Source organism: Mobula hypostoma, chromosome 10 (assembly GCF_963921235.1).
Source record: "Mobula hypostoma chromosome 10, sMobHyp1.1, whole genome shotgun sequence".
In the NCBI taxonomy this organism is placed as follows: Eukaryota; Metazoa; Chordata; class Chondrichthyes; order Myliobatiformes; family Myliobatidae; genus Mobula; species Mobula hypostoma.
In genome coordinates this window covers 97,517,601-97,545,389 of record NC_086106.1, presented here as the reverse complement: position 1 = coordinate 97,545,389, position 27,789 = coordinate 97,517,601, and the positions used below count along the sequence as shown (strand labels likewise).

The window sequence follows — 27,789 nt, the reverse complement described above, 5'->3', positions numbered from 1 at the left end:
CTCAGTATTTTACTCAAATAGCTCATATGCAGAATGAGACAAGCAATGTTTGCATTACAAGCAAGTGAGGGCATGTCAATTGAATCTGATCCTGTCCTTATCCACATGGACATGTACATTTGATAGCTGGGGTCACTGTGCAGTGACACAAAGAGGAACTCCTGGCTGCCTATTTTTTCCATGACTTGCCTGGAGTCGAAATGATCTTTAGCTCATGACAGTGCATTCACATACTAAGCCATTGATGGATTGCTCCTGATTAAATTGATAAATGCCAAAAGAAGTTCTTCTTTATCATATGTCAAATGTCAAGTTTTTACCAGTTTCTCATCATTTATGAGATTCTGTGTATTCATAAAATCAAGCTCCAGTGCTCTATTGCTATGTTACTTCTCTATTGCTATGATAGATATAGCAATCTATAACCCATCCTCGACTGCTGCTCATACTTTCGCATTTTCACATTAGACTTGATGTTACTTTCTCATTGGCCCAACCAAGATTTTGGCAAATAATAAAGACTGTCTAATTATTTGGGGGCTCTTTACTGATAATATTCCTTTTAATGGACTTTCACACTGAGCACATTGAAGAGTATGCATGGGATCCACCGTTCAGCCCACACTGTCTAATATGATGACAGATTGAACAGTCCCTTCTGCCTGCACAAGATTCATATCCCTTCATGTCCTACATATACATCTAAACAGCACCATCATATTTCACCACCAATCCAGGGATACCACTCGCTATGTAGAAAACTCGCCCACGCATCTCCTTTGTACTTCCCCCATCAACACCCCCCCACCCCATCCCTCACCTTACAGCTATCCCTATAGTAAGTGAGACTTCTACTGTCGAAAAAGACTCTGATTGTCTACCCTATGTACCTCTCATAATTTTTATCAATTCCAATCAGGTCACCCTTATGCTAGACACTCAGAGAAACAATCCAAGTTTGCCCATCCTCATGCCCTCTCACCCAGCCAGCAACCCAGTAAACCTCTTCTGCGTCCAGAGATCTCTGCATGCTTCCTGCAATAGGCTGAGCAGTACTGCACAAAACAATACTAGCTGAAGTTTGATGCAATTGTAACATGACTTCCTGAAACTACTAGTCAATGCCCTGACCAGTGAAGGAAAACACATGCCTTCTTTACCACTTCATCTACTTGTGTTGCCGCTTTGGACTTGGAATCCAAGATCCCTCTATATATCAATGTAAGTACCCTTGCATCAAGGCAATCAAATTTCTTCAACCTTTTCATCCTCTTACAAGCTACAGTCTCTTAATACTAAACTTGGTGCCACCTTATTAATAAATCCCAATTTATTCATCTTTTTTTTTCTCTTTCTGTCCGTGGAATGTTCTGATTAACAGGCTCTTAATCCTCCCTTTGCTCCTTAGCATAAAAAAATAACAAGGAGAAATGTTACTAACTATAGCATAAATTATCCAACACTCCACTTAGATAAATGCATTGTATCATCAGAATTAGATGACACTATGTTTCCTGAAACGTCTACTTTGTCAGCTGGATCATGCAGATTGTCGCCTAATTAAAGTAGTGATCTTGACAGCTGTATCACATTTAGAATTCCTTGCAACTTTGTCCAGGAAGACCAGCCGACACACAAGCACATTATATTAGTCATCGTCAGGGAGTGTAAATCATTCTCATATCATCAGCAGCTGTGATTCATTTATCAGTTTTCTTAAAGGTGTATAACCTGTGAGTCCAAGGATAGAGCTGCAAAAGTGAACACTTTTGAAGTTGGCATTTCATGTATATTCTCCTACTACAAAATTGTTTCTATATCATACACATATATAGTAATGGAATAATGCAATGCAAAAAAAAAGGTATTGGCTAAATTTTAGGCTCATTTATAAAATGAATTAGAACAGAAATACTCAAAGGAATTCCCACTTTTCTGGTTGATAAGTGCACCATAACAGCAATTTCCAAGGCTCCAAGTATGCCCCTTAAGGAAGTGAAGACTTCATGAAGACAAGAAATGAAATACAGTTGGCCCTCCTCGCGGATAACCAAAAATCTGTCTTAATGAGGTGGATCTTAGGACCCAGCGGAACCCCAGACCTTATTTAACCTGTTTCAGTGCGGTGGACATTAGGACCCGGCGAAAGAGCCCTGAATCCGCAGTGTTTCTGTTCACAAAAATAATCACGATCACGATTGAAAATGAAGTGGAAATAATAAAGCGATCAGAAAGAGGGGAAACGCCATCAGTCGTTGGAAAAGCGTTTGGCTACAGTCCATCAAGGATCGGAACAATTTTAAAGGATAAAATGAGAAAGGTCCTGCCCGATTAAAGCTACAATTATTACTGAGCAATGCAGTGGTTTAATCATTGGGTTTTGGGGTGTTGGGTTTTTGATCCTTCACATCAACCCAGCAGGGATGGAGAGGGCACTTGGGAGCGATCTGTCACTGGATTGAACTCAGGAACTTCCGTTCCCAACCCGGCGCTGAAACATACGTTTCTTAAGTGTTTTATATGCATAGAAAGGTAAAATATATACTATATACTAAGCCAAATATTTGACTAACTGACGCTAAATAATATCGGATGTGCCTGTTCCGACTTACTTAGTAAGAGAACTTCCGTTTTTTTTCGATTGCGATCCTCGATAACCTATGCACATCCTCCCGTATATTTTAAATTATCTCTAGATTACTTATAATACCTAATACAATGTAAATGCCATGTAAAATAGTTGTTATACTGCATTGTTTAGGGAATAGTGACAAGAAAAAAAGTCTGTACATGCTCGAACAACAAGTGCTGGAAGAGCACTTCCGGGTTTTCTCGATTCGCGGTTGGTTGAATTCGCGCATGCGGAACTCGCGGATAAGGAAGGCCGACTGTACAATGAAATCAAAGTGTGCAAGCAATTCTAAACACAAGTAGGGAAATCCTAGACTGGCAAAAATTTTAATCTGGATTTAAAGGCACGATGGCATCCTCCAAAAAGCAACAAGGTGGAGTTGCTTGGTGTTTTCTTCTGTCATGCATCCAACTGGTAACAACACTGCCCGAAGCACATAAATTCAACATTACACTCGATTTCCTAACCTATTTATTCAGGAGCAGTTTGCATCACAGCTTTCTCATGAATCTAGAAACTTCGATGCAGGAAAGTTCTATAATAGAGTTCAGGTCATGGGATGGCAGCGCTTGTAATCTTAAAGATGGTTGGGTTAAAAGTTCATTGAGATTGAGATGGAATGAATTTAGGTTTCTGCTTGACTATCAGCTACATCAGCATTTAAATGTGTCTAGTGATTTATTACTTATTGATCCTTTGATTGTTTCTTGAAAGTTGTTCAGTATCTGGTTACGTTATCAAATGAACAAATCAATTAAGTATAAAACCAATAGAATGTGTTCATTAAACAACACACATCAAAGCAGGCTAGGCAGCATCTCTAGGAAGAGGTACAGTCAACGTTTCAGGCCGAGACCCTTCGTCAGGACTAACTGAAGGAAGAGTTAGTAAGAGATTTGAAAGTGGGAGGGGGAGGGGGAGATCCAAAATGATAGGAAAAGACAGGAGGGTGAGGGATGGAGCCAAGACTTGCACAGGTGATTGGCAAAAGGGATATGAGAGGATCAATCATGGGACAGGAGGCCCAGGGAGAAGGAAAAGGGGGAGGGGGGGAAAACCCAGAGGATGGGCAAGGGGTATAGTGAGAGGGACAGAGGGAGAAAAAGGAGAGAGAGAGAGAGAAAGAATAAATAAATAATGGATGGGGTACGAGGGGGAGGTGGGGCATTAGCAGAAGTTAGAGAATCAAAATGAATTAATTTATAAATCAGGGATCATAGTAAATGACTCAACTTTTGACCACAGCTGAGAATAATGTTTTAAAATTATGGTATGTTCAACATTTGTCTTGGGTGTCAAACTTCAGGTTATTTGCAAATTATATGATTTCAACCTGCTTGTTGTATTGCCTTCCTTTCCTACTTACTCTTCAGCCTTTAAAAGTTGCCAAGTTGAAGCCAACCTAGGGATGCGTATTATGTTGGCACATTTTAATTACAGGGAGCTGGTCATAGTAACACCAGATCATTCCTTTGCAGGTGTTTTTTGGCTTCATTTTAAAACCCTGCTGCTGAAGGCAAAGATGACCTGGAACATTTTACTTCAAGAACCTCACTGTATTTTGACCTGCAGAATCTTCATTGAATTGGATCAACCCAGAGGCAAACTGGGCTGAGGTCTAATTAAAGCTGGAGTTCATCTTTTTAATTGCTTATAGTCTCTTGTGGCTTATTCTGTCAGAGCTCTGGAGAGTGTTGTACAACAGAGTCCTGGGGACAAAGTACATAGTTCTCAAAAAGTGGTGAAATACACTCAGTGGCTACTTTATTAGGCACAGCAGTGGAACCCAGTGTGGTCTTCTGCATACCATTGTTATAATGTATGGTTATTTAAGTTACTGTCTGCCTGAACAGGTCTGGCCACTCTCTTCTGACCACTTTCATTAACAAGGCATTAAGGCATTTTCACCCTCAGAATTGCCAATCACTGGATTTGTTGTTTTTTTTGTTTTTGCACCATTCTCTGTAAACTGTAGAGACTGCTGTATGTCAAAATACCAGATCAGCAGCTTCTGAGATATTCAAACCACCCTGTCTGGCACCAACAATCGTTCCTCTGTCAAAGTCATTTATGTTACCTTTCTTTCTCAATCTGATATTCAGTCTGAACAACAACTAAATCTCTTGACCACGCTTGCAAGCTTTTATGCATTGAGTTGCTGCCACATGATTAGCTGATTAGATATTTGCATCAATGAGCAGGTACATAGGTGTACCTAATAAAGTGGCCACTGAGTGTAGATAGGGTGACAAAGAAGTCATTTGGAGCATATGCTTTCATCAGTTAGGGAGCTCAGTACTTGGAAAGCCATGTTACAGCTGTTCAAGATGTTGTTGAGACTGTACTGGGAATATTGTGTATACAGTAGTTCTGATTGCTATGATGTAGGAAGGATGCCATTTACTGGAAATAATACAGAAAAGATGCACAAGGATGTTACCATAATGAGAGGACTTGAATTATCATGGTTTTCCCCCTGGATACTGAGGGGTGAATTCATAAATATATGTAAAATTATAACATAGATAAGGCATGTGGTTACAGATATTTCCCTCTGAAAGTGAAATATAAAACTAGGGTACACAGGTTAAGGATGATAGGGGAAAGATTTTAACTCTGAGCAGGAGGAAGGTTTGTGGAACAAGCTGCGAGAGGAACTGGTAGAAGCAGTAGAATTACAATATCTAAAAGATGTTTGGTCAGGTTTTCAGGGATATGGGCCAAATGCAGGGAAATGAAACCAGCTGAGGTAGGAACTTGGTCAGCATGGACAAGTTGGGGCAAACACACGTTTTTATGATTCTGTAACTCTAAACGCCAGAGAAAAAATATTGTTGTGATGGAAATGATTGGCAAAAATCTCAAAGGTGTTCATAAAAACAGTAAGGAAAAAAGTGAATACCTCACCTCCCAGCCATGATTGACAATAGTCTTCCCTTTATCACCTTCTTCACTGCCCAGTATATACAATGCATTGCATTCTGAATACAAACTCATTTTCACTTCCGTCCTGACGAAGGGTCTCGGCCTGAAACGTTGACTGCGCCTCTTCCTATAGATGCTGCCTGGCCTGCTGCGTTCACCAGCAACTTTGATGTGTGTTGCTTCACTTCTTCCTTGCTCCCTTTACATCAGCCATTAGCATTAGCGCAAACAATGCATTTCACTGTATGTTTTGATATTTCAATGTAAGTTTGACAAATAAAGCCAGTCTTTATCTTTATTTCTTTCTCATCCTGGAACCTTCTCAGGAATCCTTCCCCACTTGACCTTTGAGAGAGCTGTCTCCATTAAGACATTTTCAAACTGCTTGCAACTTACGCATTTGTTAAACAACACCTGCTGAAACCCTTAAACTTCCACACTCTCCTTTCATTTCTCTCTTGTCATCATTGGCCCTTTTAAGACAGTGAACAACATAATGAACCGACTCTCATTATGAGATCAGTTGAATTGAAAACCAGCCATGTAACGTAAAAAAAAAATGTGTTTAAGTCACCAGAACTTGCCTTCTGTGCTCCCTTTTGCAAAAACGGCTGAGTGCCAATTTCACTTGAGTGGCTCTGGCACAGTGGGAGTTATTGTGGGTTGAGCTCTCTTAAGATGCCAGCATGTTGGCAACAGATAACCATTAAGTCAGTGCTTTTCAAGTGAAATACTCCAGCCTATTTAATACCCCCTGTTAGTTGAAGAGCCAAAAAAAAACCCTGTGAGATTTTTGAGTGCTACATAGAGAATTTTATCTAGCCTCCTACAGCTAAACTTCTTTGCATTCTGTGTCAATGAAGGGTGCGATTGCAGACTTGATCTTCTATGCATGCTCCTGCATCGAAGCCTCAGGCATGATCAATAATGTCAAATGGCAGCACACATTTTAACATCATGTGGAAAATCCGTACGTGTTGTCAAGAGTTGTGTGTAATGTAGGGCTCATGCACCAAAACAGACTATAACTGGAGGGTCAAGGCCTGCTCCAGCACAAGATAAAGGAGATCCTATTTATTAGGTCCACTTAATCTCATTGACACAGAGGTAAATGCTTTATTTAGAGTTTGCTCCCAACCCCCAAATCTTCACCCATCACTAAACTCCCATACATTATTTTACATTTTATTTTCGTGTTTGCATTCTATCCCATTATAAAGCACTATGAAATACATCATTTGGATGAAAAGTGCTCTATAATAAGTTATTATTATATTCCCACTGCCAACAGCTTGAGGTACCTGCTTGTGAGTCTGAATGAATTCCCCTTCCTTTCATCCATTCAGAGCTTCATATGCTTAGCCCTTCCCAATAGACCGTAGTGAACTGTAATAGGTTGGAAGCATGGTAACATTTGGTCTGCTAAACAAAATTTTGGCTATGTGCTTCCATTCCAAATATCAGTATTGTGTGGGGAGCTTAGGACAACTATATGTTTCTTTCATGCATAGTATATTAAAGAAAATACAGCTTGAGACAAATCCTGAATTCAGATGATGGGGAGTCAAGAGACTGATATCTGGTAGGGCATCATACTGCAGTGTTCAGAGGATCAGGGAAGGAAGAGTCAGCTGGCAGTCAGAGATCAAGGAGTGGGGAGTCAAACATCTGTGGGGAGGGCTTGGACACAGAAGGTTAAGGAGTTGAGATTGGGGTCTAGTTTGGGAACTGGGCCATTGGAGTTTCTAGCATTTGGGAATTGGGAACGAGAAGTGATTGAGAAGGAGTGGTGGTGCTGGTGAGATCAGCGTGGTGTTAGAGAAAGGGAGGTATTAGCACCAGGGGATGAAAGGTAAGAATGGGATCCATTTTAGTGGGGTCCTAGTCCGAAGCTGGACAAGGAAAACAGTTTTCCTAGGAATGGTATAACAGTTGCATCAGATGCAGAAGTACATCTGAGCAGCTAGTGCCCAAGCAAATCTCTAGGGTGAAATTTAACAGCCTTGAAATATTTACTGTGGTGGTCTGTTCCAACTAAATAAATGGTTTTACACAATTTCAAGACCTGCACATCAAAAAATTGGGGCCTTTATGTCATGCTTACATTTTTTGTCAAGCTAAAGCAAAATGGTCAAGTAGAAAAAATAGCATATTCTGAGCAATTTAACCAATGAAAAGAACACAGATTTTGAATTTAGTCAATCCAAGAATCCAGACTTTACTTTAGAAATGGAAGGTACCCATGGTCAAAAGAATTACATATTCTGAATGCTTGAACAACGAAGGCATCACGTACTGCACTGGAATAATGTTATGAGTCAATGATGATGTAAATAATTGTGTGTTGAGTTTGGACTGCATTTTTGCAGAATAAAATGTGCAATCCACTAATATTGTTTAATCTTTCAGAAGAACTTTGTGAGTCAGCATGTCCAAAACAATTTACGTAACTGACAGTTGCAATATATGTGATTCGCTGCGGAAATTTGCTACATAAGCAAAATATCATGCGTCTTTGTAGAGAAAAGGAAAAACACCAACACCTGCATCTCAAGTTGGAGGTCTGTAAAGCTAGTTGGAGTGATCTCCATATATTTTGTTATGACACAAAAGGAGTAAAGATAGCGTACAGCAACTTACCTGTATTAGTGGATTAACTGAGCTCAAGTGTCCATAAGTTATGTTGCAGTTCTATAAAACTATAGTTCGGCTGCATCTGGAGTATAGCATTCAGCTCTGATCACCCTATTATAGGAAGGATGTCAAGGCTTTGGAGAGGGTGCAGAAGTAATTTACCAAGATGCTGCCTACATTAGAAAATGTGCTGGACAAATTTGGGTTGTTTTCTCTGGAACAGCAAAGGCTGAGGGGAGATCTGACAGAAGAGACACAGATAGAGTAAACAGCCAGCATCATATTTCCAGGATTGAAATTACAAGTACCAGATGGCATGTATTTAGGTGAGCGTACAGGGTGAGTTTTTGACACAGAGACTGGTAGATGCCTAGAATGTGCTGTCAGGAGCGGTGGTGGAGACAAATGCAATAAACACTCAGGAGGCTCTTAGATAGGAAAGTCAAGATTATATCAGCATAAGGTATTAGTTCAGTTGGGCATTTGATTATTAATTTAATCTGTTCAGCACAACATTGTGGGCTGAAGGGCTGGTGCCTGTGTGCTATTGCTCTATGTTATGTTCTATTCAGCTCTCCGAGCAATCTTATCAATCTCACTCCCACACTCTTTCTCCAGCAAACTATTCCCTTTTACAAGCCCATTAATATTCCCCTGATCCCCTCACCTCCCAGCCACATGGGGGCAATGTGCAGTAGTAGCCAATTAACCTAACAGCCAGCAAATCTTTTTAACAGCCTTGGAGAATCCACATAGTCACAACAAACTTGACACGGCAACACTAGAGGTCAAGTTTGAATCAGGGTCAATGGAACTGTGAGATAGGTACACTATCTGCAGCACCTCTCTGCCATTTGATGCGCATAGATAATGAGCTGTGGATTCCAGTGTACATGTTTATTATATTGTCATTGGTTTATTATGAACAGTTAACTAAATTATTTTTTTTTCATTTTATATCTAGAATCAAATTTACCTCCTGAGCAGCATCACATCTAGGGGTAAATTAAAATCAGATCTGAATAAACAATATTATCCAGTCACGATTGCCTCTCTGAAGTTAACTCGCTTTCAATTAATTTCTTTTTTCTTTATTATTTGTTCATCAGCTAAGCTATCCTTTTAGGTGTTTATAAGGTGGTTTACTGGAATTTTACATAATCAATGGATATCTTCAAGAGATTCCAAACATACTTAGAAAATCTTAGAAATAACATTGGTGTGTTTCAGCCCATTAAGACAACCTTGTTGTCTTATCTCATTACATTTCTGTGCTTGTACTTCTTCCATTAATGAAAATCCTGCTGATGTTTAATGATTTGCTTCATGTCGCCAAAATTTTTTGATTCATGATCAGAAAATGCATACCAAGAATTATATTGCTATCAGTGAAATCAGGAGCTATTTTAGCTTTTAAAGGATGGGTACTGAAAACGGAAAACAGTCTGTTGGCAAGGAAAGACCATAAGAACAAGATAAGCCAAGACCTCCATACTCTTTGCAATGCTCAAGTAAGAGTGTCAAGAAGCAAAAATGGAGGGGTGAAGTGGCAGGTTTGACTTGACTAGCAGATGTTTGTACGTTTGAGCAAGTTACGTCTGAGATAGCAAGCCAGTTTTATTGCATTGTGAATTGTAGTGGAAGACAGGATCTAGTCATGACAGTTACTTGAAAACAGCACTATGAGAAAACATTAATGCAAGCCAGGAGGTTGACATTGTATTTTAAAATTTCAAGTGTCTTATATGCCCGTAGAGAAACAAAGACAATTGTTTCTGGACTTGACTGTTTATAGGAATTTAGGACGCATAGAAAAGGAAGGTGGCATTGAAGTTATGTTTGCAATTGAGGTTTAAAGGGACTTCTTAATCTGGTAGTAACTATCAAAAGGACAAACAAAAAATTTGGAAGTCATAATGAAGAATTTATGTCCACAATGAGGATTGTATGTTAAACTGCATTATTTGCATTAGTATTTGATTTTCAAATCTGTTGTAACTTTTGAAGTTGCATTACAAATAACTTTTTAAAGTTATGTCCATGTGATACTGTTGAGAGAATAGTCTTTTAATATCAGAATCCAGTCTCAAAAAAATAAAACAGTTTTACAGTAAGTAGCTTTCAAAGGATTGGGCTTCAGTGTAGGTTTCCAGCCCTCTTTCAGAATCAGGTGCACTCTGGCTTCTTGAATTTGCTAATATCAAGGTCTTGAGTAACCTATTCCTTAGTCAAAAATAATTAAAATATAAATAAACCCAAAACTAGAGGCATTTCTCCCATTATCTAACATTTAAGTGAACATAATTGAGAATATTCAACAGGATCAAACCCTACATTTGTAATGAAGGCATCAATAAAGCAGGGAGATGGAAACATGATCTAAATTGGTATTCACTGGTGTGAGTGTGGCAACCAAACAGACTTCTCTACAAATGGACATGTGAATTCAAAGATAAATTGTTCAGAAAAACTGCCCACCAGAAATATAGGGTAAGGAAAGTATAAAAGTGCTATGCTAGAAAAGGTGGGGTGCTGCAATAATATCCGATACCGCAGTGATGTGAGAACCAGATCATAGTCAAGTGAAATGCAGATGGATGGTACTGTAGTCCACTGGAATGTCAGCAGCCAAGGAAGAATATATATATATATTCTTTAGCAGGTCTGGAAGATTTAAATTTTTTCAGGGTAGGCATCCCTGGCAGAGGCTTCGCTTTGTTGTTAGTCTATTTGATCACTTTGATCATTTTTCACTAAAATAAACTTTACTTTTTGTTCTGTTTGTGTTCTTCTTGTAAAAATTGTTTAATTTGTTTATTTTATGCTATCCATATGATGTTATGTTCCTGTGATGGTGCTGCAAATGTTTTTCATTAAACCTCTGCATACGTATACTTGTGCACATGACAATGAACTCAACTTTGACATTTACCTTTCTCATCAACAACCTATTGCTGTGTTCATTAAAATAATAGGCATATTGTTGTCACCTTAAGTATAATCAGTTCAATGTTTCATTACCAGTTTCTGCTGATGCTTCTATTATTAACTTCAAACCAAGCAATTTGTGCTATATTCAGAAATAAAGAAGTTTGAATGGTTCCCTTTATAATTTCAGGCTCAAGCTACATAAGGCATAGAGAGATTGTACATTACCAGTGTATTTTATATTTTAGGTTAACAACTAAAACCAGGAAACACACAGATTTAGTTCATTGTGCAGTGGGTGAAAACCAACAGAGTGAAAACCTCTTCTCTCCAATGAGGAGCACATACCCTGTGAAGCCATGGGCATTTGTCAGTCCTGGCAGTCACAACATAATATTTGTCTTTTTAGTTAGCCATGTTCAAATAATAAAGTCATTTAAATTAAATATAAATGCACATAAGGCTACTTTGAATTACAAAACATTTACTTGTCTTTAAGTAATTTGGGGCCACATTGTTGGAACATTTCTGCGGACATTTCTAATTATCATATTAATAGATAAACCATTCTTTCTGTTACATTTAATTTGTTACAATACTGAAATACCGCCAGGGCTGTTATAACTGCTGCTATAACTCCTTAATTAGGAGAGCATCGTTAGCTGTAAAACAAAGCTGTCTAATTGGATTGTTCCAACACAAGAGAGACCCTCTCCTGACAATTTTCAATTGCACCTACTTGTTTTGCAACCAAGTTTCCAATATGGATATCTATTTTAGAGAGGTTTGAAACGAGATTATCCAGATTCATTTCTTATGAAATCCATATTGCAGAGGCTTTTATTCCATTGCTCTGCCTGGATCCGATGCCAGATCTCAGAGATAAAAATACTGGGGCTAATTTACTTTGTCTATGATATTAGCTTCACTCAGATGAGATCACTTCTTTGTAACTAGTTTTATTTTCAGTTTCCTGCAGTAATTTCCTAGAAATCAGTGTTCTGGACGTATTAACCCACATGAAGCCACTGAGATTGAAAGTCCACCGGCTTTGCTTCCACTTAAAAAATATCCTGAATGCGTGGAGGGGGTGGGTTCTGGATTATGTGCCTGTCCAGCCACCCCCAGTAATAGCAATCTACTTACAGTTAGCTCCTACACCAAAGCATAGTACGTTTTAGAAGAACTTTTCAATTTATTTTGTTTTCTGATCTGTGGAGACTTGGCCTTTCCAATTGTTGGGCACTATATTGAACAGCTCAATGATCACTGTATTTGTTCAAAGACAAATAGTTGCTGTTAGTCACAGCCCACAACATCCAGTGCTTCAGAGCAAATACTATAATGAAAACAGAGCATTTGTCTCAACTGCCCTTGTCTAGTGCCACAGGGAAGTAACTAGTAATCATTAATTTTTTGTTTGATTTTAAGAATTCTTCATTGTTTCATATCACATACATAACGTTTAGAAATAAATCATTGAAATTACACAGCATTTATAAACATAAGGGCAGCCTAATATTTGATATTTAAACCCTTTATTGGAATTAGTATTGTATATTTTTATATAAAGAGTTTTTTTTTACTGTAACAGTTCCACTATGCAGTTCCTTCATTTCCTATTCCATTTTCAACTTTCTCTTTTTACTTTTACGTTTTCTGTTCTGACACCTTTTACCACTGGGGGATTAATTTCCCATGCAAGCAGTAATCAAACATAAACAGAAAAGGTTTCGTTCTCCTTCACTTACCCTCACAAAACTGGCTGGAAACCAGCCTTCTTCATCATCAATCTGTCCCCACCACCAATCCTTGTTAGAGGCATCGAGGACTTTAATAACGTCCCCTGCTTTGAATGCCAACTCACGGTCGGCCATTGTGACGTGATCCCATACTGCCTCAGCACTGACAATATAACCGCCACTGATCAGCTAAAAATAAGCACAGAAAAAGAAGAAAAAAAGCACAAGAGATTAAACTCATTATCTTTACAAGTGAATAAAACCATCTCTCTCTCTCTCTCTCTCTCTCTCTCTCTCTCTCTCTCTCTCTCTCTCTCTCTCACACACACACACACACACACACACACACACACAATTGCTAGTACACAATCGATATTTGGCAGTTGATTGACTAGATAATTATATAATATACTTACTGGGTAAAGTAGACAAATACTGAATGGAACCCAACAGAGGAGAAGATTACTGCCAAGAAAGAGCCCACATTTGTGAAAAGGATGAAAATGTAAATATGGTTGAGAGACTAAACAACAAACGTTTATTACATGCTATTAGAAAGTAGTTAAGAAGACTTAAATATCCCTTGCTGCAACATTATCATGACTAGAATATTGAATCAGTTAACCTCAGTTAGTTGTCAATATGAGCACTCAAATTGATCTCTCTGGACTACAAAAGAGGAAAAGGGCAAAGGTTATTAATCTTTTTTATGAGCCAGAAATCAGCAGTGGAAATATTTGTACATGAACATCTAATAAAAAACTATCGTGATAAATGAGACATCAAGGTTCAACATGAATGTTGACTACATAAATGAGGTGCTGAAGGATGTCTGATAAAAAATAAAAATGTTAGCTGAAGGACAGCTAGGTATTGATGGGTGAACTGGCCTAATTCTGCTCCTATAGCTAATGGTCTTATGGTATCATAAAATGGATTGAAATTAATGGTGGAAAATACATCAAGATATCAGATTGTTCCATCTAAGTCAAATGCATGCCACCCACATCTGAACTGAGCCAGTACATGATCCACTTTCTTCTTGGGTGTTTAAACTGAGCCTTCAGTCACTGCTTAAGATGCTAATTTATTCTCCAACGGAAAGAATTAATCAACGTTCTTCCTTGTGCTGGGATTTCTACAGCTTCTAATCATGTCACTTGTTCCTCCTACCTGATTTTCTGCTAACAACTTCTCAAATCATGTTATCACTGTACTTTATAAATTTAAAACATTTGCATCTCTGGTCTTTGTTATTCGCATGAAATTCTTCCCTTCAGTTACCAAAAGGGACTGAGTTTGTGATATGCAATCTTTTCAAAATAGAATGCTTTTATTAAATAATCTTAGAAGTAGTTATATTTCTGAAAATGATTGCTGCAAACTCAGAAGATGCACAACTGTTGTTAATGTGCATAACTAATAGGGCCACTTTACTGTAATTCTTTCTCGTTTCAGGTATTTATTTATTTTGTCTCAGTGAATTGTAGAAGTTGTTTGCAGACATTGATATGTAAGCATTAGTTGAACTGCATCATTATAAAACCCCTGAACAGTCAAGATAGCTGATGTCTCTCATTATACCAATACTTGGCTAGTGTATATAGCTGCTAGAGGGTTAATAAATTAGTCATCTATGGGTAGATAAAGAGCAGATTTGATGCTCCAGGATGAAGATAATCTTTCACATTCAATTCTGGGTCAAATAATGGCAGCATGGTGAATTTCCTCACATTATGTTTGCTGCCTGAGTTGTGTGTGCAGTATGTACCTGGTAGATTAATTGCTTCAATACCCTTACAATTAATGAAGCAATTACTTTGTGAAATTGAATACCAATTAGGTGGATCAATAATGAGGAATGCTAATATCCGAGAAAAAAAAGCGATGTTAATGGCTATTCATAGAAAAATTGGTGAACGTGCTTACTATGGTAAAGAAACAGCAGGGATACTGATCAAATTTTAGCAACATGGAACAATGTAGAAGCAGAGAATTTAAGCACTTTTAACAGCAAAGGTGCCCTATAGATAGTAGTCTATGCCAGGGAACCTCAACGTTTTGAAGCTGTGGGTCCAATACATAAATCAGGGCTTGTGTGTGTTTGTATTAGACAGTACAATACCTAAAGACAATATATAATTAAGGCAATTCAGCATACATAAAACCTGCTATTATACAGGGATTCCAGTTTTCCTTTCACTTTCTCACTTTCATAAATCTCTACCTACTTTGTCTCTACCTTCATAATTCTCTTTCCAAAGCTTGTTTCCTTTCTGCTCCTCTTTCACTCTGATTTCATTATCCTGCCCATTTTCCTCTGCTGTCCCATCCCCTCTAAATTTTCTCTGACTTTCTCTTCCTTGGCCTCTGCCCTCTTTTGCCCTCCTTTACTCTCCTGCTCAGCTTCTTCTGGCCTTTTACTGGCTTTAAGCATTTTTCATTCCTTTGTGGGGAAGAAAATAATTAGAGAGCATTAACATAAGGTTTTCACCCAGACGTTATAGGTCAGAGGAATCAGGGAGCATTTGAGAAAAATGGTCTAGATCAAGGTTGCCCAAATATTTAAGCTTGTGGACCATAACACTCTCAGTTGAAGCTGTTGCTGATGCTTCCAAACAAATTATATCCTAGCACTAAGAAACCATAGGGCATGTGCTGTGACATCAAACAGGAAAAAAATATAAGCTTCATGTCATTTGTACAAAATTCACCCATACATTTCCCAGCTGCTGAGAATAGTGAACTGAGTCTTCATGAGGTTAAAGGCTGCCTGACATTAGCTCATCACCATTGTATCATGGCCAAGCTGGTGAGGCTAGGGCATTCATTTTTCTCCAAATAGGTGCCTTCTTTAACTTTCCGTCATACATGCATACCCTGTACACGTTTCCTCAAATGTATTTTGTGTCTTACTCCATGCTGATCACCAACACATGGGGAACATTGCAGTGAGGGTAGATGGGCATAAATTGTCACCATCTTCTCCTCTCTGCAATGTTCTCTATGTGCCCCTTCACAAACAGCAACAGAGATCCTTGGTCCAGCTCACATTGTCTATAATTTCTGTTCAGTAGTGGCAGAAAACAAAAGAGAGCTCCTGCCACCACATACAAGCCTAAAATGTAATGGTCTCCATATCAGGAATATCCCACTTCCGTAAGTCAAGTGTCAATGATAATCACAGATAAATCAAACTCAATTTACAAGAATATGGTATGAGTATGGTGCAGAGCACGCAAGTACTCTCTTCTGCCTTTTCATCACATTTTCTGTATCCTCCTTTCACAACATGACATACCATTGGAAAAAATTCTACTCTTATCATTAAAATGACATGGGTAGGACGAGTGACGAGGTTCTGTATAGAGAGTCCAGGGAGTTAGATGCTAAATTCAAGGGCAGGACCTCCAGGGTTGTGATCTCAGGACTGCTACCAGTGCCACATGCTAGTGAGGGCAGAACTAGGAAGATTATCCAGTTTAATATGTGGCTAAGGAGTTGGTGTAAGAGGGAAGGCATAAGGTTTTTGGATCATTGGTCTCTCTTCCAGGGAACATGGCACCTGTACAGAAAGGATGGTTTGTTCTCGAACTGGAAAGGGACTAATATCCTAGCAGAAGACTTGTTGATGCTGCGCATTGAGGTTGAAACTAGAGTTGTAGGGGGATGGGAACCAGAGTGCCAGAGGTTATGGAGGCAGATGTTGGTAAGACCTCAGACAAAGTTAGGAATCAAAAGATCAAACATGGTGCAACTAGTGTCCTGTGCTGCGAATATTTCAATGCAAGAAGTATTGTAGAAAAGGTGGATGATAGTGCAGAAGATGAGGTAGCTGGTTTAACAAACAGGAGCGATGTGTAGTGAAGAGAGGCTATTGATAGGGCAAAATTGCAGTCAACAGGATGAGTTGCAAAGTAAAATGCGGTAAAATCAAAAGGGGTGAATACAGGACTGAAGGTATTATATTTGAATGCATGCAATGTATGAAATAAGGTAGATGAACTTGCAGTAGAGTTGCAGATTGGCAGGTATGATGCTGTAGGCATCACCGAATCACGGCTGAAAGATTATAGCTGGGAGCTTAATGTCCAAGGATACACATTGTATTGAATAGACAGGCAAGAAGGCAGGAGAGGGCAGTATTGCTCTGTACGTTAAGAAAAATAAAATAAAATCATTAGAAAGAGGTGACATATGGTAAGCAGTTGGTGAATCTTTGTGGCTAGAGCTAAGGAACTGCAAGAGTAAAAAGAACCTGATGTGAGTTGTAGACAGACCCCCAAACAGTAGTCTGTTTGGTCTACAAACTACAATGGGAGATAGAAAGGGCAATATTACAATAGTCATGGGGGATTTCAATATGCAGATAGATTGGTAAAACTAGATTCGTACTGCATACCAGGAGTGGAAGTTTCTAGAGTGCCTACAAAATAGCTTTTTAGAGCTGCTTGTGGTTGAGCCCACTAGGGGATCAGCTATTCTGGATTGGATGTTGCGTAATGAACAAGAATTGATTAGTGACCTTAAGGTAAAAGAACTCTTCAGGGCAAGATGTCATAATATGATCAAATTCATCCTGAAATTAGAGAAGGAGAAGCCAAAGTCAGATGTATCAATATTACAGTGGAGTAAAGGGAATTACAGAGGCATGAGAATGGAGTTAGCCAGAATTGATAGGAAAAGAACACTATCAGGGATGACGGCAAAGCAGCACTGTCTGGAATTTCTGGGAGCAATTCAGAAGGCACAGGATATATACATCCCGAAGAGGAAAAAATATTCTAAAGGAAAGATGACACAACTGTAGCTAACAAGAGAAGTCAAAGCCAGCATAAAAGCCAAACAGAGGGCATATATAATAGCGCAAAAATTAGTGGGACGTTAGAGGATTGGGAAGATTTTAAAAAGCAACAGAAGGCAACTAAAAGAAGTCTTTAGAAGGGTAAAGATGGAATATGAAAGTAAGCTAGCCAGTAATATCAAAGAGGATACCAAAGTTTCTTCAGATATATAAAGTGTAAAACAGAGGCAAGTGTGGATATTAGACCACAGGAAAACGATACTGGGGAGGTCGTAATAGGGGACAAGGAAATGGCAGATGAAGTAATATGTATTTTGCATCAGTCTTCACTGTGGAAGACACTAGCAGTATGGTAGAAGTTTCAGGTGTCAGGGGTCATGAAGTGTCTGAAGTTATCATTACTACAGAGAAGATTCTTGGGAAAATGAAAGGTCTGAAGGTAAATAAGTTACCTGGACCAGATGGTGTACACCCCAGGTTTCTGAAAGAGATGGCTGAAGAGATTGTGGAGGCATTAGTAATGATCTTTCAAGAATCACTAGATTCTGAAATGGTCGCAGAAGACTGGAAAATTGCAAATGTCACTCCACTCTTAAAGAAGGGAGAGAGGCAGAAGAAAGGAAACTATAGGCTAGTTACTCTAACCTCAGTGTTTGGGAAGATGTTGGAGTTGATTATCAAGGATGAGGTTTCAGGGCACCTGGAGGCACATGATAAAATAGGCCATAGTCAGCATGATTTCCTCAAGGGAAAATCTTGCCTGACAAATCCGCTGAAATTCTTTGAAAAACCAACAAGCAGGATAGACAAAGGAGAACCAGCTGATGTTGTGTACTTGGATTTTCAGAAGGCCTTTGACAAGGTGCGACACATGAGACTGCTTAACAAGCTACAAGCCCATGGTATTACAGGAAAGATTCTAGCGTGCATAAAGCAGTGACTGATTGGCAGGAGACAAAGTGTGGGAATAATGGGAACTTCTTCTCGTTGGCTGCCAGTGGCTAGTGGTGTTCCACAGGGGTCTGGGTTGAGACCTATTCTTTTTATGTTACATGTCAATGATTTGGATGATGGAATTAATGGCTTTGTTGCAAAGTTTGCAGACAATATGAAGATAGGTGAAGGGCAGGTAGTCTTGAGGTAGTAAAGAGGCTGCAGAAGCTTAGACAGATTAAGAGAATGGGCAAATAAATAGAGGACGGAATACACTGACAGAAGTGCATGATCATACAATTTGATGGAAGAAATGAAAGGCTTGACTATTTTCTAAATAGAAAATACAAAAAACTGAGGACCAAAGGGACTTGGGAGTACTTGTGCAGGATTCCCTAAAGGTTAATTTCCTGGTTAAATCTGTGGTAAGGAAGGTACATGTGACGTTAGCATTCATTTCAAGAGCACAAGAATACAAAAGCAAGGATGTAATGTTAAGACTTTATAACTTACTGGTGAGGCCTCACTTGGAGTATTGTGAACAGTTTTGGGCCCCTTATCTCAGAAAGGATGTACTGAAACTGCAGAATGTTCAAGGGAGGTTCACTGCAATGATTCCAGGATTGAATGGATTGTCAGACAAAAAGCATTTGATAACTCCGGGTCTGTATTCACTAGTATTCAGAAGCATGAGGGGTGACCTGACCTATCAAATGGTGAAAGGCATTGATAGAGTGAATGGGGAGAGAATGTTTCCGATGGTGGGAGAGTCTAAGACCAGAGGATACATTCTCAGAATAGAGGGGAATCCTTTTAGAATGGAGATGTGGAATTCTTTGCCACAGGCAGTTGTGGAGGACAAATCTGTATGTATATTTAAGACAGAGGTTAATTGAGTCTTGGTTGGTCAGGGCATGAAGGAGTATGGGAAAAAGGCTTCATTTCCAACGGAGATTTAAATTGGACAGTGGCACAGATGCAGTAGAAGCATTTCCATGCAGGTCAGAAGCAGAGCTTGGAAAACTCAGTCTCCATAAATGCTACCGTCTAGCAGAGTGGTCATTGTAAGAGCAGTGATCATCAGAGTAGTTTGAGTCAGAGTGGTCAGGCTTGGGCTCAACTGGCTTTGACTCAACTAGCGTTGGTGAGAACAGGCAGAGGCAAGGTAAGTAGTTAAGTTTATTTCTTATTTCTTTTTCTTATTTAACTCTTGAAAGAATAGGGGGTATATCTGCAGAGCCAATGTTCTGTTCTGAGTGTCCAGATATGGGATTTCTAGGAGACTTCCAGCCTCCCTGATGGCCACCTCTGCACCACATACACTGAGACGCAGGTCCTTGGAGACTGTGTTAGGGAACTGGAGCTGCAGCTCCATAACCTTCACCTTGTTAGGGAAAGTGAGGAAGTGATAGACAGGAGTACATGGAGGTAGTCACCCCAAGGCTACAGGCGACAGATAAATGATGACTGTCAAGAGAAGGAATGGAACACATCAGGTAGTGGAGAGCACTTCTGTGAACATTCCCCTCAACAATAAGTACTCCATTTTGATTACTGGGAGGGAATCTAGTGGAAGCAACAGCGGCCGTGCCTCTGGCAGAGTCTAGCCCTGTGGCTCAGAGGGTCAGGGAACTGAAGAAGATGGCAGTAGTAACACGGGACTCTATAGTTACAGGGACAGATAGAAAATTCTGTGGATGCAGAAAAGAAACATGGATGGCAGTTTGCCTCCCACGAGTCAGGATCCACGATGTTTCTGAACGCCTCCACAATATCCTGAAAAGGGAGGGTGAGCAGCTAGAAGTTGTGGTACATATTGATACCAACGACATAAGTAGAAAAAGGGAGGAGGTCCTGAAAACGGAATACAGGTAGTTAGGAAGGAAGTTGAGAAGCAGGACCTCAAGATAGTAATCTCGAAATTGCTGCCTGTGCCACATGATAGTGAGGATCGGAATAGAATGGGTTGGCAGATAAATGAGCGGCTGAAGAACAGGAGCAGGGGGCAAGGATTCAGATTTCTGGGGCAGGTGGGACCTGGTCTAAAGGGACAGGTTGCACTTGATCCAAGGGGGACCAACATCTTTGCAGGCAGGTTTGCTTGAGCTGTTAGGATTAGTTTAAACTAATATGGCAGGGAATAGGAACCATCATGAGAGAGCTGAGGATGTGCCAGCAGATTTACAAGTAGGCGCTGGGTGTAATATAAATGTAAGGAAGGACAAGCCAATGATTTGGTGCAGATGCATACAGTGCAAATAATTAAATTGTATCCCAGAGGCAAAATTCAAAAGGGTGAAGAATGCGGGACTGGGAGTGCTGTATTTAAATCCACGTAGTATTCAGAACAAGGTGGATGAACTCGTGGCACAGTTAGAGATTGGTTGGTATGAAGTTGCGGGCATCACTGCATCGTGGCTGGTAAAAGGTCATTGTTGGGAGCTTAATATCAAATTATATACTTTGTATCAAAAGGACAGGCAGGAAGGCGTAGGTGGTGGTGTAGCTCTGCTGGTAAGAGATGGAATAACATCTTTAGAAAGAAGTGACATAGGGTCAGAGAATGTCAAATCTTTGTGGGTGGAGTTAAAATCTGCAAGGGTACAAAAAAAAGCACATCATGGGAATCATATATAGTCCACCAAATAGTTGGCAAGATGTGAGGTTGAGATTGCAAAGGGAGCTGGAAAGGTCATGTAATAAGGGTAACATCACAATTGAAATGGGGAACTTCAATATGCAACGGGATTGGGAAAATCAGATTGGTGTCGTATCGCAAGAGAGGGAATTTGTTGAATGCCTACGAGATGGCTTTTTAGAGCAGCTTGTGCTTGAACATACTCGGGGAAAAGCCATGTTAGATTGGGTGTTGTGTAATAATCCAGATTTTATTAGGGAGCTTAAGGTAAAGGAAATCTTAGGAGACAGTGATCATAATATGATTGAATTCACATTACAATTTGAAAGGGATAACCACAAGTCAAATGTATCAGTATAGTAATGGAATGAAGAGAATTGCAGAGGCATGAGAGAGGAGCCTGCCCAGGTTGATAAGAAGAGGATACTGACAGGGATGACAGCAAAGCAGAAATGGCTGAAGTGTCTGGTAATAGTTCACAGGGCAGAAAATAGATATGTCGCACAGAAGAAGTGCTTGTCAAATGGCAGGGATAGGCAATTGTGGCCAACAAGGGAAGTTAAGGACTACATAACAGCCAAGGAAAGGATATATAATGTAGCAAAAGTGAATGGAGAGTTGAATGATTGTAAAGTTATTAAAATCCAACAAAAGGCAACTAAAAAGCCATAAGAAGGGAAAAGATGAAATATGAGTGCAAACTAGCCAATAATATAAAGCAGGATACTGTAAGTTTTTCCAGTTATATAAAGAGTAAAAGGAAGGTGAGAGTTGATATTGGACTACTGGAAAATGACACTGGTGAAGTAGTAATGGAAGACAAAGAAATGGTGGACGAACTTAATAACTACTTTACAACTGTCTTCACTGTGGAAGGCACTAGCAGTGCGTATCAGGAAGCAGGAGTGAGTAGCAGTGCTATTACAAAGGAAAGTGTGCTGGGCAAACTGAAAAGTCTTGGGTAGATAAGTCACTTAGACCAGATGGACTACATCCCAGAGTTCTGAAAGTGGTTGCTGAAGAGATAGCAGATGCATTGGTTATGATCTTTCAAGAATCACTTGATTCTGGCATGGTTCCTGAGGAATGGGTAATTGCAAATGTCACTCCACTCTTTAAGAAGATAGGAAGGCTAAAGAAAGTAAATTATAGTTCAATTGGCCTAACTTCAGTGGTTGGGAAAGTCTTGGAGTCTATTATTAAAGATGAAGTTTTGGGGTAGTGTACTTGGAGACTAATGACAAAGCGAGTCAAAGTCAGCACGGTTTCTGTGAAGGGAAATCTTGCCTGACAAATCTGATAGAATTCCCTGGGGAAGTAACAAGCAAGGTGGACAAAGGAGATGCAGTGGATGTCATTTACTTGGACTTTCAGAAGGCATTTGATAAGGTGCCACACATGAGCCTGTTTAACAAGATAAAATCCTATGGCAATACGGGAAAGATACTGGCATGGAAAGAGGAATGGCTGACAGGCAGGAGGCAGCAAGTGGGAATAAAGGAGGCCTTTTCTGGTTGGCTGCCAGTAACTACTGGTATTCCTCAGGGGTCAGTATGGGGACTGCTACTTTTCACATTGTTTGTCAGTGATTTAGATAATGGAATTGATGGCTTTGTGGCAAAGTTTGTGGATGGTACAAAGATAGATGGAGGGGTAGGTAGTGCTGAGAAAGTAATATGATTGAAGCAGAACTTAGCAAACTGGAAGAATGGGTAAAAAAGTGGCAGATGGAATTCAGTGTTGGGAAATGTATGATAACACATTTTAATAACAGGAACGAAAGTACAGATTATTATCTGAATGGGGAGAAATTCAAACATCAGAGGCGCAAAGGGACTCCTGAGTCCTCGTGTAAGACTCACAGAGGTTAATTTACAGATTGAGTCTGTGGTAAAGAAGGCAACTGTAATGTTGGCATTAATTTCAAGGGGAATAGAATATAAAAATAAGGAGATAATACTGAGTCTTTATAAGACACCAGTCAGGCTGCACTTGGAGTATTTTCAACAGTTTTGGGCCCCATATTTTAGAAACTATGTGTTACCATTGGACAGAGTCCAGAAGAGGTTCGCAAGGGTTATTCTGGGAATGAAGGGGTTAACATACAAGTGGTGTTTGGTAGCTTTAGGCCTGTACTTACTGGAATTTAGAAGTATGCAGGAGGATCTCATTGAAACCTACTGAAGGTTGAAAAGACTAAGTAAGGTCGATATGGTGAAGATGTTTCCTATGGTGGGGCTGCCCAAAACTAGAGGGCACAGTCTCAAAATCGAGGGGCAACCCTTTAGAACAGAGATAAGGAGGATTTTTTTTTCTTTTTTTTTTTACAGAGAGTAGTGAATCTGTGAAATACTCTGCCACAGACTGCTGTGGAAGCCAAGACTATGGGTATACTTAAAGTGAAAATTGATAGTTTTCTGATTGGTCAGAGCATCAAAGGTTATGGTGAGAAGGCAGGAGTATGGGGTTGAGTGGGATCCAGGATCAACCATGATGGAATGGCGAAGCAGACCCAATGGGCTGAATGGCCTAATTCTGCTCCTATATCTTATGGTCTAAAATGTGCTTCTCAGTGAAATATTCTGATAGTGGCCACTAAAAGGAGAAGAGATTCGTGTAGCTGCAACTCAGGTGGAATAAATAAAAGCAGGTCCTCCACCCGATGCCATTTTACCTAACCCCAACTGCCACCACAATGTCCCGCTATTCCCTAGCTGTTCCTGTGTTTGTCTAAATACCTCTGAAACATTGTTACTGTATCTGTTTCTACCACCACCTCCTCAGCAGCTCATTCCAGGCACCTAGTACTCTACATTAAAAAAAACTCACAAATTTCCTTTAAAGTTTCCACCCTCACCTTAAACCAATGTCCTCCGTTACTTAACGGTTCCACCAAGGGAGAAAGACACTGATCACCTGGACACCTCTCATCATTTTATCCACATTTCATCAAATAAAAAATACTATTCCACTATTTCAGACCAAAAAAAATGTTAAGCAGAAAATGAGAACTTTGAGAATCTTTGCAATTTTAGTCCTAGCTTGCTGGCTTTCTTTTTTGGCTTAAAGACTTCTAAGGAAGGACATCCTGGCTGTGGAGGAGGTGCAGCGTGGGTTCACTAGGTTAATTCCTGGGATGTCTGGACTGTCTTACGCAGAGAGGTTAAAGAGACTGGGCTTGTACACGCTGGAATTAAGGAGATTGAGGGGGGACCTGATTGAGACATATAAGATTATTAAGGGATTGGACAAGATAGAGGCAGGAAATATGTTCCAGATGCTGGGAGAGTCCAGTACCAGAGGGCATGGTTTAAGAATAAGGGGTAGGTCACTTAGGACAGAGTTGAGGAGGAACTTCTTCTCCCAGAGAGTTGTGGAGGTGTGGTACGCGCTGCCTCAGAAGGCAGTGGAGGCCAATTCTCTGGATGCTTTCAAGAAGGAGCTAGATAGGTATCTTATGGATAGGGGAATCAAGGGTTATGGGGACAAGGCAGGAACTGGGTATTAATAGTAGATGATCAGCCATGATCTCAGAATGGCGTGCAGGCTCGAAGGGCCGAATGGTCTACTTCTGCACCTATTGTCTATTGTCTATTTTCTGAAAAGCCCACTTTTGCCCCTTAACAGTGGGTAATGCATTCACTAAGTTTCTTCTCTAGCGTATTCTAGCATGGTTGGTTTCATTCTCTTCCTTCTCCAATGTCAAATAACATAAAATAAAATCTGATCCCCAGTAGAATTCCCACTGCTCAACTTAGTCTAAAAGCTAGAGGACCTCAGCACCTCAACTTATAATGCAATTTTTATTTATTTACAGCTGACCCCAGAAAGAAAACTTAAGACCTTGTCACAGCTTGCAACTTAATTCAGAAGCTGCAGATTGGCTGAGTACAACCACATATTTTGTTGGCATTTTCTCCATTATGCAAGTACATCAAGATGTCACGTTGACCTGCTAATGTCTCACCTCCCTCCTACACTCCAGTATCAGGTTCACTGCATCATCAAGTCTGGGCTTCTGTTCTCGTTGCCTTTTGCTGTGGGTTCACACAGTAGAGAGGTGTGTTGTGGAAAGGGGAGGAGAATCTGGCGCTGCTCTCTCTAAATGACTACAGCAGCTAAATAAAGCCCGAGCATCTATTAATTGACAGGAAAATGTTGAACACACTGAAAACGCCTGAGAACTTGCTAAAGTTCTCAAAGCTTTGCATCCTCTAATTTTTGTTCAGAATAAACATAAGGAAGGCAACAGAAATTTGACTTAAAAGATGGAGCATGTTTATACCCAGTGGAATATGCTTAATACTCTCAAACAATTTCTGCATGGTTCTTCAATTCAATGATCTCACCAGAGTAGATGAAGTAAACAAGAAATAGTTAGATCATACAAGTTCCATTGTAGTAAGTGCTTTCGACATTTCATTAGGGAACCACAGCTCTCTATCAGCATTCCAGCTATCAAATCAGAAAGTTTTGGACTTCAGCCTAACACTTAGCTATCTCAATAAAGGAAGTGGAAGTTCCAGTCTTTGAATACTGGCTTGATATCATGAGACTATTAATTGCAATGAAATAACAAATGTCTCCAATTGCATTCCCCATATAATCTGAGGAACGTACTGTATTTCACTGAAATACACAAATGATCACAAAGGGAAAAAGCAAACAGCTCACATTTGTGTTTAACTTGTTTTTATATACGTTAACAAATACATTTTTACAGCTGCGTTTACAAGTTCCATCACGGGCACTCACTTCCCCACCGTTAAGGACATATTCCAAAGGTGGTGCCTCATTACTACCATCGCGGAAGAGGTACAGGATCCCGAGGATGCTCAAAGGTCACAGTAAATTTATTGCAAAGTACCTACAGTATATGTTACCATATACTACCCTGAGGTTCATTTTCTTGCAGGCGTTCACAGTAAATACAAAGAAACACAATAGAATCAATGAAAACAAATACAAGCAACCAATGTGTAACAGACAGCAAGCTGGGAAAATACAAAAAACAGAAAAAAATGTAACAATAATGATAATAATAATTAAGCAATATACATCGAGAACATGAGTTGCAGAGTCCTGAAAAAAAAGAGTTCATAGTTCGTCCATAGGTTGTGGAATCAGTTCAGTGTTGAGGTAAGTGTAGGTATCCTCTTTGGTTCAAGAGCCTGATGGTTGAGGGGTAATAACTGTTCCTGAACCTGGTGGTGAGGGACTTGAGGCTTCTATATTTCATTCCTAATAGCATCAGCAAGAAGAGAGCATGGCCCGAATGGTGTGGGTCCCTGATGATGGATTTTTTACAAATGCCTGTTTCCCTGCTGTCATCTGATTTCTGAAAGTTCCATGAACCTACGAATACTATTTTAGCCCTATTTATTAGCTTTCTATATCTTCCTTATTGTACCTTATGGTAATTTTTTACATACTGCACTGTACTGCTGCTGCAAAACAAATAATTTCACAACATATGCCAGTGATAATAAAGCTAATTCTGATTCTGATTTCATTTCACATATAGGAGTCAAAAAATTCTTCACTATTTTCCATTTTCTCTGTTTCCTTTTAAAAATATGGCCTACAATTGAAGTCAACAAACCAACGCAACTGGAGAAACCCCAGACCTCAGGTTTTCACTCTGCATCAGCAAGGAAGATTAGAGATCATTGGGCAGGCACTCAGGAGAAATACTTGGAACTAGTGAAACAGATGGGGAAAATCTTACAGAAATTTACATCCATCAGTGGCATGTACAGTACTGGCAGTGTTCTGCCCACACCTTGTGCCAAAAGAGTCATGGCTATTGTGTTACAATCCAAACATTATTATTTCCTTGCCTGTCTCAGTATGCCATAGCAACAAGCCAAAGCACAACAAAGGCTGTGGCTCAATCTTTGCACACCATGATGGGCATTTTCCATGTCAGATTTAAGCTCAAACAACAGGAATTCTGTAGATGCTGGAAATTCAAGCAACACACATCAAAGTTGCTGGTGAACGCAGCAGGCCAAGCAGCATCTATAGGAAGAGGCGCAGTCGACGTTTCAGGCCGAGACCCTTCGTCAGGACTAACTGAAGGAAGAGTGAGTAAGGGATTTGAAAGCTGGAGGGGGAGGGGGAGATGCAAAATGATAGGAGAAGACAGGAGGGGGAGGGATAGAGCCGAGAGCTGGACAGGTGATAGGCAAAAGGGGATACGAGAGGATCATGGGACAGGAGGTCCGGGAAGAAAGACAGGGGGGGGGGGTGACCCAGAGGATGGGCAAGAGGTATATTCAGAGGGACAGAGGGAGAAAAAGGAGAATGAGAGAAAGAATGTGTGCATAAAAATGAGTAACAGATGGGGTACGAGGGGGAGGTGGGGCCTAGCGGAAGTTAGAGAAGTCAATGTTCATGCCATCAGGTTGGAGGCTACCCAGACGGAATATAAGGTATATAAGGTAAGGAATATAAGACAGATTTAAGCTAGTAGGTTTCATAAATGCAAGTCTCCGGGGAAATCAATACCAGCTAAACCTTTCAGGCATTATTCAATATACTCAGCCCATGA

The 27,789-nt window shown here is 39.9% G+C and overlaps 1 protein-coding gene across 7 annotated transcripts in view; it reads right to left on the bottom strand.

Annotated features, from left to right (window-relative positions):
* Window positions 1–27,789, bottom strand: part of LOC134353064 (rho guanine nucleotide exchange factor 9) — a 314,061-nt gene that overhangs the window by 131,272 nt on the left and 155,000 nt on the right. For all 7 annotated transcript variants that reach the window (XM_063060922.1, XM_063060925.1, XM_063060924.1 and 4 more), the window contains one exon: window positions 12,871–13,050. In XM_063060922.1, the coding sequence (XP_062916992.1) occupies window positions 12,871–13,050 (180 nt within the window). The remainder of the gene's footprint in view (window positions 1–12,870; window positions 13,051–27,789) is intronic.